Source organism: Neopsephotus bourkii, unplaced genomic scaffold (genome assembly GCF_033783945.1).
Source record: "Neopsephotus bourkii isolate Nb327-2 ecotype Australia unplaced genomic scaffold, CSIRO-AGI_Nbou_v1 NB_1574, whole genome shotgun sequence".
NCBI lineage: Eukaryota > Metazoa > Chordata > Aves > Psittaciformes > Psittacidae > Neopsephotus > Neopsephotus bourkii.
Window position 1 is genome coordinate 6,682,001 of NW_026902050.1, and position 13,631 is coordinate 6,695,631.

The window sequence follows — 13,631 nt, forward strand, 5'->3', positions numbered from 1 at the left end:
AGAAATAGGCAAAACCCACTCAAGATAAACCCCATATTCACCAAATATATAAATGTTTGTCTCTCTGCCATGGACTCATCACATCAGAAAACATGCCTTCTGTCATTTTCATTAGGTTCCAAGCAAAAATCATGGTTGCATGAGAGATACTGTGACTCATTTTCCCTCACATCAATCCACAAATGAATGCACTTTCTAAGGCTGTGAAAAACCCATGCTTACTTTCCACCTTCAAGAATACCACCATGAGAACTTCACATTTCCTATTTTATAAACTATTTCAGAGTAAATGAAAGAAGAGCCAATCCTTTTCAAGACTGCAGAGACCACAGCTCTGCTCACTTACTTCAGTTATTTCATGCATAGGGGAATATCCTAAATACATAAGAACAGAGTTGTTACCTCCATCCTCTTATCCCTTCCTAGACCAGTGACTATCCCATGCAACACAGAATAGCTTGAACAACCAATTTTCTTAAAGCCTGGGAATTCAAATATCTGCATTCCCAACTTCATGAGCACACTTCTGTTTTCCTCATTACTTGTGATGAATTTTGTACTGTTTTCAGCATTTACTTTCCAGTCCAGTGATATTCTAGATAGATCTTACTCTAGTGGACTTGTAAGCTATACCTTTGTATTTTCATGGCACATGCTTGCTGCATAAAGTAAATACAGAAGAGCAAGATCAGTTATGCCTGACATCAGGAAAGGAGCAGAGCTCATCCAAAGGCACTGGAGAGGCTGTTATAAAAGCTATCACTTAATGTGAATAAAGACATGAGCTGGTCACAGTCTCTGAGCTATAAGCCTAGCATAATAGATACCAATACGCAAGAAAGCCAAAGAGAAAGTCAAAGCTTAATTAGAAATAATCCTGGATATGAGGAAACAGTTTACATTGGGGTACAGTATGAGATGGCTTCTGAACACTGAACTGAGCACCAAGGATTAAAAGAATAGCTTGTGTATTTGCTGAACGAAAACATTTCTCTCATGTGTATCCAAACAAACCCCTGCCAGCAGGAAAAAAAAACACACCATAAACCAAACCAAAACCAATACAACCTTCCTTCAAGCTTTCAGAAGTATCAGTCCAATAATGGACTACACCAGCTCCGCTCATTGTAATTCATTTTTTACTGGTGCATTCCTCTTGTCTAACCAAACTTCATGGCAATTTTCCACAAGTGAATAGTTAATAAATACCTACTTTCTTTCAGCATACCTACCTTTCTTAAGCCTGCAATTGGTTAATAAATATCCATTTGCTTTCCATACTTCTATTTTCTGTAATCGTACTGATTTTCTGGCTTCATCTGGCACATCTTTAGCGAATAAAGGTATAAAGACAGAAACTAACCTGGTATATGATTTTAGGCAAATCATACTTTTCTCAGCTGTTGTTTATTCTCTAAACCACTAATGGAAAACATGGCAGAAGCCTGCTTTATTCTAAGCAGGTACCTGTAATTTTACAGCTCTGCTGCTTGGTGTATTAGAATAGCCTAGAGGACAACGAAAGCAAACAGAATGCTTCCAGGAGAAAATTTATATGGGATGAATGGACACACTGGTGTGGGACTCTGGCTTGTATCAGGCATAAACCTAAAAGCTTTCATCAGGGCACAAGTTAAAGGTGATGTTTGTCTATAATCTGCTGAAATTTGCTGCCTGGTCTTCACTAAGGAAAGAACAGATTCAGGAATCATTTATTTTACCTCTAATACCAGAGCACCTACCTCAGTGTTCATACTTGCATCTGGCCCTTGATGATACCTTGAATTTGATAATTTTTTAAAATTCTTTCTAATCAGCAATAGTAAAAAACAAGGGCAGACTTACAATGAGGCTTATAGTTGCAACCAGAGCAAAATAATTTCCTGCACTGAGTGATGAGTGTGGCACTTAGTGTGGGGTGACTGGTAGCAATTAAAGATTAAAGTGATCTACATGACTGCTTCTACCATGGTGTGCTTGAACCTAGGGGAATGAAGTAACCAAAAGAGTAAAGGAACAAGCTGTGTGATCTGAGCATTTTACTAACTTGTTCATCCACAGGACTTTATTGAGCTATATATCATAACAAAACCCATGGCATGACAGAAGCTTTAACAACTGTCATTTCTGAAATTAGACTGGGAATTTCTTTAGAAATTGAGACAGCTGGTTAAAAATTTTTATACCCCTGCGAATGGCATAAACATCACACATCATAGTATATGCACTATTTTTTCTCCTAAGCTGCCCCCTTAAACCAAAGAAAGATGTCAGATATCCTCCAGCTTTCATCAGAAAATAAGAACATCCACCATAAAGATAAAAAATGATAATAAACAATAGTAGCCATTCAAGACCAACCCCAATAAAAACATTCTAAATATGAAAGCACTGAAAAATTAAGATGATACTTTTCACTGGGAATCTTAACTCATTGATTCTTAAGCCAAAAGGCTATTTCTAAACTGTGTGCTCTCACAGGTAAAAGACACCACAACCAAGAAAGTAAGACTATGGCATTCAAGCTGGTTCTGAAAAGAAACTGTGACTGTCTCTTACATTATAAAAGTTTTGTGCATCTGGGTAAACTGCATCTTCACCTGCTATTTCTGAATGATTATAAATTGCTAGCACTTGACCATAAGCCAAAAATAAACTCTTCAAATTTGTTGAAAGTAGAGTGACTTTTTTAACTCTTTGATGTCTGACTGATTTTGCTTCCATCTATACTAAAACCAAACTGCTGGCATGTACTTTCGCATGATCTTCAGTCCTTGACAGCAAACTGCTATGGTGGCTAGAAAGATCGGATGTTCTGTCAACAGACTGAAGTGGACTATACAGGAGCTACAGTTCTCTGCAAAGTGTTCTGACAGTCATATATTAAAAAAGGTTAAGAAAACAACTGACAGAGACAAGTTATATTTTCTATAATTAAGCATGAGAGTTATGGGAAAACCCCTATTTTTTATATTTTTCTGGAATGTTTTCAGACCTTTGTTGCTACTTGATCCGGGATGCAGTCAATTCTCTCTGATATTAATAAGTTCTGACATGTTGGTGAAAATTCTGTTAGAGAAAGAAATAAATGAGTTATTACCAGGATTTCCAAAATGTAGCAATAACTTGACTACATCCTCACTCAGTAAACGTTTCTACTGGTTATTTCTCAGCATCTTGAAACTCTAGCTATTAATATTGATTTAAATGAGCATAAACTGTTGTTAATGGAATTTATTCTTATCTTTGAAAAATTGCACACAACTATTTCAGATAAAGGTATGACAATTTCACTTTAAAGTAATTAAAGATATGGATGACTTCGATAAGTTTATTTCTTAAGGTATACATTACTCCAGTTTTCAGTAAGTCCTATAGCTCAATATGCATTGCTGCTTGTAAAAATACATAATAAATTAAAATTGAAAGGACTTTTCTTTATCTTAAATGGTGCTGTACTGCTGCTCTCCCATGTGCTCCTGGCTCTGCAATACTGTTCTTCCACTGGAGTTCTAATTAAAGCCTCAGGTAAAAGCGCCATAAAGTTCAGTTAAGATGCTCTGCTATATTTCATTGGATTTAAGGTACCTCTTGGCAACTTTAGCTGAAAAAAGGGGACCGAAAGGTGGGTATCAGTTCCTCCAACCATTGAAAGTTATTTTACATGTATTTTGGAACATTGTATATATTTGAATGAGAACTACAAAGTGCAGAAATCTTGTCTCAGACTGAGATGCACTCAAATACATGGAGTCACCTGTTTGCTTTTTCTGCAACATGCATACATTTACTTTTTTCTCAGGCAGACTCCTCATCTTGTGACAAAAGGGGCAGAAAATATGTACATATTAGTCTGTATGAGCAGTTTTACTGTAACACAAAAGTGTTTGTTGTGCATTAGCAATTGTTTTTATTTTACTGCTATTTCTACCTCCAAAATTTCTGCTTCAATCCTGGCATTTAAGTGGAAATATTCATACATAGTGAAACTGTATGTAAATCAGGATGCTTTATATCACAACCCTGTAAGACAAGTGGTTTCTAATGTACCAAAATATTAATACAAAACACTATACATTGTTATGGTTATAATGTGTGTTCCACACAATTTGGCTGTTTCTAAAGAGTCTCCCAGACCCCTTTTCTTTTTTTCAGTGTTGTCTTTTTTATATTAAAAACTTTTGAGGTCATACCATTTCTATGTTTATAAGGCAAGTCTAGTCTTGTGAGGATGAGGTTTTTTCCCATCAATAAATTCTGAGTCATGCTATTTATCATGTCATATCTGGTAAGTTCACTCACATTATCTTTCAGTAATGATAAGAACATAACAGTAATTCTGAAAGTCCGTACTTTACAGTGCTTATAGTGATTTTTTTTTTCCTCATTTGAATATCCATGTTCCTTAACAGTCTATATACAACAGTGATGGAAATAATGCCCACAGTTAGTTACTGAAGTTCCGTGGCATTTACAATAGTCTCAGGAAGCAGAGCTGAGCACCTCTCACTTAGAAGTTTTGTTCTGATCCTACAGCAGCAATGGGAACCACTTACCTGTTCTTTTGACTCCAGATTGTCCTGATGCTAAAAGCCCAATGAGGACACAGGCTACGATCACCACCAGGCAGAAGAGGGCAATCAGGGTGATTTCCAGTCCACTGAACTTCCTCTTGCCCATCTAGACCCAGAGGAACATCATTGGTAAAAGGAAAACACATATAAGAGCTTGGAAAACACCAAAAATTATATTACCACTTTACTAAGGCAGCAAAAATTATAAATTATTTAGGTTTTAAACCATGCCCACTAATCCTGGGATTTAATTAAAACATTCCTTAAGGACTACGTGCAATAAGTCTCTAATTCAGGATAATGCACACAGAGTAGAATACTGCTGTTTAGTACACTAGTGGGCAACCACAGAAATATATTTTGTTGCCTGCAGAACACTTTACACACAAAGAACAATTTCCTCCTGAGATGAACTGTGAAGTTTCTTACATGTTATTAATGTTCCTAGAACAAAAAACTATCAGAATCCTCTTTCTTCTGTTTCTTTATATTTCCCCTCTAAGTTTTCTTTCCACCTTGTTTTATAAAGAAGGATGTAGATTTGTTAAAAAAATACTTGACAAAAACCTCTAATAAGCTATGATACCATGCTTGTGACACTTGGAAAAGGTAAAACATAGATAACAAGGTAAGTCATTTTGTAAAATAGGAGAATATATCATACCTGAGGCAGTGGTACACTGGCTGCTACTGAAATCACAATAGAAATGAGGGAGCATATGCTCAAAAACTTGTCTTAAAATCCTGTGTAAATGTAATCTTTTTAACAATATTGCTCTCTTTTACTGTGAGGCACAGTGGAGCAAAGCTTGCTGCACCAAGAGGCTTGTGCTAGTTGCAGAGGCAGCTGCTCAGCCCTGTGCAAAAAATAATACCATGCTCTTAACATTAAACTGAGCATCAGCAATAAATCTAATTAAAACTAATCTCCAGCACCCAGAGCATCCTATCTCAAAATCCTCTTCTGTCATGTTGCCTCACAAAATGATATCAATATATTGCACATGTTCCAATGCTTCCCCCTATTCCAGTGCAGTCTAGATCAGTCCATGGCAGATGGTAGGGCTGTGTTTCCAACCCTGGTGCATCCAATTCCAGGTATACTAGGTGCTCCTTTAGGTGAAAGCAAACTGTGGCTTGTACTCTACTGCCAAATGGATTGAGAAAAATGCATTGGCAATACCAGTCATGGCACATGACTTGGCTGCCTTTGACTCCAGTTCACACTGAAGTTCTAGCATGTCTGCCATGGCCATACTCAGAGGTAGCTTGACTTCATTCAGGCCGCAATAGTCCACTGTTATTCACCGCTCTCCTTTAGACTTTTGTACTGGCCATATGGGACTGCTAGAGGGTGAGCAGGTCCTGCTGATCATTCCTTGACTCTCCAGTCAATAAATCAGATAATGGATGGAAATCAGGGAGTCTCGGTTGGTACAATTTTATCTCTAGTGTACTATTGTGGTGGTACACCACCACAGAATCTTAAAAGTCTTTTCCAACCCAGTTGATTCTGTAATTCTATTTTCTTCAAACTTCAGCAACCCCACAAAACAGTCCTCCGAGAGGCCAGGCAGTGTAGACAACTGCTTTATTTCCTCCATCTCCAAGGCAAATACATAAAAAAAGCCCACCAGTACCCTTTTGGGTCCTTGAAATACCTTCTCCTGCAACAGTCTATGACAAGGATGCCAGTCACAATGGTGTGCTTTTGCCACTCCTTCCCAGTCAGGCCAGTTTCTAGCCTGTTAGATGGGATTCTTCTGTCAGTCCAAAAATAGAGACCTGTTCTGCCCCTAGATATCTTGATGGCATCGCGGTACACTGTGCACCAGTGTCTACTACAGCCTTATACTCATCTTTATAGAGGTGATGGCAGTGCTGAGTACAAATACCAGATTAGTCTCATGAATTATATTTTTATCATATCATAAATCAGTGTTGCATAGTACATCAAAATGATAACCTTAGCCCAGCTCCCAGAGGTCATAAACAGCACAACAGGGAATATAGGCAACAAGTAAGGTGTTGCATAACACAATCTTGAGAACACATGCAACACATGTGACCAGCGACTATTACAATGAATGCTTATATCAAACTTATTTTAACACTGCTTGGTCAGGCCTGTCATTATCTCAACCCTACCCATGTTGGAGGCCAAAAAGGACTGTCATGGTTTAACCCCACAGGCAGCTCAACACCACACAGCCTCTCACTCACTCCTTTGCAGTGGGATGGGGGAAGAGAATCAGAAAAAAAGTAAAACTCATGGATTGAGATAAAGATATTTATAAAGGACAGAAAAAGAGTGGAAAATCATGCTAGTGATAAAACAATATACAAAACAAGTTATGCACAGAGCAATTGCTCACCACCCACTAACTAATTTCCAGCCAGTCCCTGACCAGTAGGCTCCTATCTGCTGGCCTTCCAATGGGGGCATTTTCTTGTTCAGCATGATGCCATATGGCATGAAATAACCCTTTGGGCAGTTGGAGTCAGCTGTCCTGGCTGTGTCGGCCCACAGCTTCTTGTGCATCCCCAGCCTACTCACTGGCAGGGTGGTATGATAAGCTGAAAAGTCCTTGACTTAGTATAAGCACTGCTCAGCAACAACTAAAACATCATTGCGTTAGCAATATTATTCTCATCCTAAATCCAAAACACAGCACTGTGCGAGCCACTAGGAGAAAAATTAACTTTGTCCCATCTGAAACCAGGGCATGTCCTATCAACAGTTCCCAGAAGAGTAAAGCTAGTACTTGGATAACTAATGTTTTTCAGTATGGTAATTAATAAAAAAGCTTTTGTAAATAACATGGTGCTATTCATATTTTCTCCATTGATACAAAATTTGCAGCCATTTTTCATATTATGTTTATTGTTACTTCCCAGGGAATATCATAAAGTTTACAACTACACTGTCTATTGATAATTATATATCTTAAGGCCAGTTCCTTACAATGAAGACATTATACTCTAGCAGTTCCTCTCCTGAGTTCCGTTTAACATTGTCTGACTATATGTTAACTAAAAAAAAACCAATTTACATAAAATAAAATAAAAAAAACACTATTTTTTCTAAAAATTAGAGTTCTTGCATACAGCTTTCCTCTCCCCCAACTATAACATTGTGTTTCACTTCTTTCCTTCCCATGGTCTTCTCCAAGACCTAAGACTTTAGAAATAATGTTTTATAATTTATAAATGTAAGTTCTGTTGCATGATGTGCACACAAAAGTGAGAAATTTGGATACAGTAAAATAAATCACATACGTACCTTAAAGCCCCTCTGGTTTCTTCATCTGCTGCTCTTGATATGTAAAGCTCAACGTCAAAACCGATGCTTTATCCTTTGCTGTTATCAGTTCATTGCACTGTTTGCTAACCGATCTACCAATGGCAGGTACATACATAATTACAGGCAGATTGCAGAAACTCTTTGGGCTGAACATAGTTACTGTGATTATTGTAGCCAAGGAATGGCTGGTTGATTAATAATACTTTGTTTCAATCACACATGAGATTCTGCAAATGAGAGAAAAGCAGGCACAAAATGCTAATAAACTGATCCATTTTGCAAGACTAAACACATTTTATTCTCTTCCTTCTCCATATCTTTGTTACTAGAACCTTCATCGAGCCTTCATATTCTTTGTCTAAAATTTGTGCTTTAAGCACCACGATGTCTTTAAAGGTTTCCAAAGGAGGAAAAGAGATATCAAAATAGCTTTAAGACAGAATCCATTTTATGACCATTAAAACTTTTTAAGAAATTAATTATGAAGTATTAATTTCAATATAAAATGCTAATATGCTTCACTGTGAGGGTGGTGAGACATTGGAACAGAGTGCCCAGAGAAGCTGTGGCTACCTTATTCCTGGAAGTGATCAAGGCTAGGTTGGATAGGGCTTGGAGCAACCTGGTCTGGTAGAAGGTGTCCCTGTCCATTGTGGGGAAGTTGGAATCAAATGATCTTTAAGTTACCTTCCAACCAAACCATCTGTGACTTCATGATTGTATAATTAATATAAATGTGATACTAACAATAAAAATCAATAGCAGAAGAAAAAAATGTAAGAGATTACAGGGAAGAGTTTTCAATCATAATCTGGATACGAAGCTTTCATAAATTACTGGGGTTTGTCTTTTTCTCAAAACAGAGAGATAGAATCTTAACATTAAATCTTTATTTTCTGAAGGAAAGCTTCCAATTCATACTATTAAATTTTTACAAGTTATTTTTCAGTAATATAGAAATGACTGAGAAGTGTCACTTGTATTTTTTCAGCTGTTCATACAATTATTCAAATTCCTCAATATCTCAGCTGCAAATGTGAAGTGTGGGAATGAGGTGCGTCCTCTTGAGCCCAAAGGGAATGGTCCTCTTTTCCTTCATCAGCATTTAAAACAGAGAATATCAATAATATATATAGAGCACTGGGGTTTTCCTCTAACCACCCATCTTTACACAATTCAATGTCACCACTCTCAATAACTCTAGTTTTGAAATTCATCCTGTTACTTAGTTATCTCAAGCTTTCAATTACATTGTAACATCATGCATATTTACATGTGTGCAAATAAGCTCTGGAAATGCAATTCTAACATCCCTTTCAATATGGCTAAATATGTTGCTTTATGAATGCATATTAAGAAATAATGGCTTCACATGGATTATGAAGATATCAATGGTTTGGGAGGCCTGGGGTTTTTATTTGATCTCTTTTCCAAGGTTTATATCTTCATTTTCCTGTTCCAGGAAAGTACTCAGTCTATCAAAGCATATGAACATGTGTTTCATTTAAGCATGTCCACAGTCACCCTGCCATCAATATAACCATTTGCTTAAGTGCTTTTCTGAATTCACAGTGCTACAAACTTACATTATCAATCACCAAGTGAACGTTTTCAATGCAACACGAGAACATAAAAACACTGAACAAAAAGGTCTCACAGAGGGTTAACCAGCAGGTTTCCCATCTGAGTATATTTTCATCAGTCTACAGAGGATAACAGCAACAGGGCTTTCAGGTCAAGATGTGATATTGAATATGGAGGCGGCTCTTCAGTCAGGGACACTGAAAGGCCATAAAGACAGCCAAGAACTCTATTAAAACAAGAACTGGAATAGCATGGTCTCTGCTGTGTCCTGCTTTGGTTTCCAGGAATTAAAAGCTGATTCGTTTCTGACAGCTAGCACACAGAATTACTATAAGCCCAAGAGTATAGGCTAGAGTGTAGAGAATAGGGTAAGAAATCAAGCTAGGAAATTACCTACTGTTAAAAATGTAGTAATTTAAAAAGATACATTTATCTCTTAGATTTTAACAGGCCAATTTTTAATTAAGTCACAACTTGAAAAACGTGATAGCTGGTAATAAGTCCTTCATTGTATTTATACAGATAGTTGTGCTGATAACTGAGTTTTCGGATAAGGGACCATGTTAGAAAAAAAGAAATAGCTTACATTTTTTCTACAGTTTCACTGTTTTTCATTGTTTTATTATTAAACATTTAATTTAAGTTACAGTTTAGAGCCCTTTATTCCTGTAATAAGCTGCTTGCTGATTCAGTCAGGAACATGATTATTAGCTGTCATGGAAGGACATCCATCACAGATCCAATGAGAGCACACTCCTGTACTTCCCACATCAGATGTCTGCATATCTGAATCCACTCTGCAATCACAGTTCAGCAAACTGGGGGCATTTCAGTGCAGCTATGATCATATTCAAGAAAGGAAGAAGGCTGAGCAGTTTTTAGAGGCAGCTATGAGGAAGCTTGTGTGCAAAGATTCATCTCTCAGGCCTGGGAAAAAGAAACTATCTTGATTTACGCTCTGCACATGACAAAGCAGCTGCCAAATTACATCTCCTCCTTCTCTGAAACACTAGATTCAGCCCTCATTCCTTCAGGAGAACAAGTTGATACCAGCCCTTATCACCTTTCTGTGTACTGAAACGCAAATGACTGTTCAGTGCAAAGAACCATAGGTCTACAATCCACTCCCAGGTCAGCTACTCATTAGCTAACTGTCACCTGCGCATCATGCACGTATCATCTGCTTGCTTCATGATTTTTTCATTTATGAAAATGAATGAAGATGAAAATAGTTCTGTGAATACTTCTAAAGTCTTTAGCTGAAAGGCACTGTGTGAAAGCAGGATAGTGGTCTTTCCAAGACACAGCATAAGACAAAACCAGGCAAAAGGGGAAGAGTTTCAGTGAGACCTATGAGAAAATTCTGCTTTAACAATTTATGTAGTTCAGATCTGAACCAGCTTGCATTACCCTGGTGTTAACAGAATATTGCAGGGCCACAGCAAAACATACATGTCACTGTGAGGTCACATTAAGTGAATTATTTGATTAGTGATGTATAGAGATTCTTACCCAGAAAACAGAAGAGGACCCAGCCTCTCGAGGGAGTCACTGGATTGTTAATCCTGAGAGAGACTTACAATTCCTGAAGTTCCTGGCTGCTAGGCCCTGATGGAAAAATGCCTTGTGGTCTGTGACCTGAGGTACTGGTCCCCAGCCACTGTCTCTGATAGAAGCACCCCATGGCTCTGCTGGACTCTATCTCCTTTCCGAGGTATGGGGACAGGGAGGACAGGCACAAGTCCCTCCCTAGCAGCCAGTATAGGCACAGCTGTACCACACTTTGTATCTAAATATATGGATGACCCAGGGAACTACAGACCAGTCAGTCTCACCTCTGTGCCTGGCAATATCTTGGAACAGATTCTCCTGGAAGGCATGCTAAGGCACATGAAAAACAACAAGGTGCTTGGTGACAGCCAGCATGGCTTCACTAAGGGGAAATCCTGCCTGACCAATTTGGTGACCTTCTATGATGGGGCTACAGAACTGACGGACAGGAGTAGAGCAGTTGATGTCATCCACCTGGACTTGTGCAAAGTGTTCGATACTGTCTCACACAACATCCATGTCTCTAAATTGGAGAGACATCAATTTGATAGGTGGATCACTCAGTGGATAAAGAACTGGCTGGAGGGCCGCACGCAAAGAGTTGTGGTCAATGGCTCAATGTCCAGCTGGAGACCTGTAACGAGTTGTGTCCCTCAGGGATCGGTGTTGGGACCAGTCTTGTTCAACATCTTTGTTGGTGACAAGAACAGTAGAATCGAATGTGCCTTCAGCAAGTTTGCCGATGACACCAGCTCTGTGGTTTGGTTGAAACGCTAAAGGGAAGGAATGCCATCCAGAGGGACCTTGACATGCTTGTGATGTGGGTTGATGTCAACCTCATGAAGTTTAACCACGACAAGTGCAGGGTCCTACACCTGGGTCAGAGCAATCCCAGGCACAGCTACAGGTTGGGCAGAGAAGAGATTCAGAGCAGCCCTAAGGAGAAGGGCTTGTGGGTGTTGGTAGATGAGAAAATTAACATGAGCCAGCTTTAGTGTGCGCTCACAACCCAGAAAGCCAACTGTATCCTGGGCTGCATCAAAAGGAGTGTGACCAGCAGGTTGAAGGAGGTGATCCTGCCCCTTTATTCTGCTCTCGTGAGACCTCACTTGGAGTATTGTGTGCAGTTCTGGTGTCCTCAACTTAAAAAGGACATGGAGCTGTTGGAACAAGTCCAGAGGAGGGCCACGAGGATGATCAGGGGACTGGAGTACCTCCCATATGAAGATAAGCTGAGAAAGTTGGGGCTGTTCAGCGTGAAGAAGAGAAGGCTGAGTGAAGACCTCATAGGAGCCTTCCAGTATCTGAAGGGAGCCCATAGGGATGGTGGGGACGGGCTCTTCATTAGGGACTGCAGTGATAGGACAAGGGATAATGGGTTAAAATTTAAACAGGGGAAGTTTAGGTTGGATATAAAGAGGAAATTCTTTATAGTGAGGGTGGCGAGTTCTTTGGGTTCCCCAAAGAAGCTGTGAATGTTCCATCCTTGGCAGTGTTCAAAGCCAGGTTGAACAGTCTTGGGTGATATGGTTTAGTGTGAGGTGTCCCTACCCATGGCAGGGGGGTTGGAACTTGATGATTTTAAGGTCTTTTCCAATCCTAACTGCTCTCTTACTCTATGTCTTCATATGTATGAACATTACATATCCTGCATACACTAAGTAATAGCTTACTTTTCCTGTGACAAAATAAAGATTGTATTTGGGCAAAAGTTAAATAATTGGGTCAAATCAACATTTTGGTGAAAGTCTCTATTTCAATGTCATAGAAGCATAGAATAGTTAGGGTTGGAAAGGAGCTTAAGATTATCAAGTTCCAACCCCCCTGCCATGGGCAGGGACACCTCAGTCTAAACCATATCACCCAAGGCTTTGTCCAACCTGGCCTTGAACACTGCCAGGGATGGAGCATTCACAGCCTCCCTGGAAAACCTATTCCAGTGCCTCACCACCCTAACAGGAAAGAATTTCTTCCTTATATCCAATCTAAACTTCCCCTGTTTAAGTTTTAACCCATTACACCTTGTCCTGTCACTACAGTCCCTAATGTCATATGACTTGAACAGGTTGCAGGCAGGAGACCAAATATGTTCCTGCTGTAACTCTGCTGCCATAAGTCAGTTTATACTGGTGATGAATTTGTTCCCAAAAATTTCAGGACATGTTTTAAAACTAATGTTTTTAGTTTTAGAATCAGATGCACACAAGCAGAAAAACAGGTCAAATTCAGCACAGCTTTTAGAGGACTCTTGGGAATCCCTTGATAAAATTCCGTCATCAAATAACAAGTAGATTGCATGGATGTTACTTCTGCCACCAAAATCTTCCTCTTTTACAGTGAAATGACAGATTTGTTCCAGTGTTCAACTAACAAAACCCCCCAAACCTTTATAAAATAGAAGCACAGCTCCTCTTCATACTGGAAAAGATCAGGTTTTAGAAAATATATCAGAACAATCCCAGCCCTTAGAGAGAGCTAAGAGAAACTATAACTACACTTTTCCTATATTTATATTCATCTGGAGAAAAACTTTGTACTTTCTCTTGATTTTACATAAACAGTAAATAAAACGCATAGTGCTGAAACAGAGTTTGGAGACTAGGACTCCTTAACTTGAA

At 38.8% G+C, this 13,631-nt stretch overlaps 1 protein-coding gene and 1 long non-coding RNA gene across 2 annotated transcripts in view; one reads left to right on the forward strand and one right to left on the reverse strand.

The window, feature by feature from the left end:
• Positions 1-4,690, reverse strand: part of LOC133222190 (maltase-glucoamylase-like) — a 57,375-nt gene extending 52,685 nt beyond the window's left edge. Inside the window, exons 1-2 of the mRNA XM_061371670.1 lie at positions 4,557-4,690; positions 2,996-3,069 (exon numbers count right to left, since the gene is read on the reverse strand). Coding sequence (XP_061227654.1) covers positions 2,996-3,069; positions 4,557-4,680 — 198 coding nt within the window. The 5' untranslated portion in view covers positions 4,681-4,690. The remainder of the gene's footprint in view (positions 1-2,995; positions 3,070-4,556) is intronic.
• Positions 1-13,631, forward strand: part of LOC133222193 (uncharacterized) — a 400,427-nt gene that overhangs the window by 110,130 nt on the left and 276,666 nt on the right. The gene's annotated exons all lie outside the window — the stretch shown is intronic.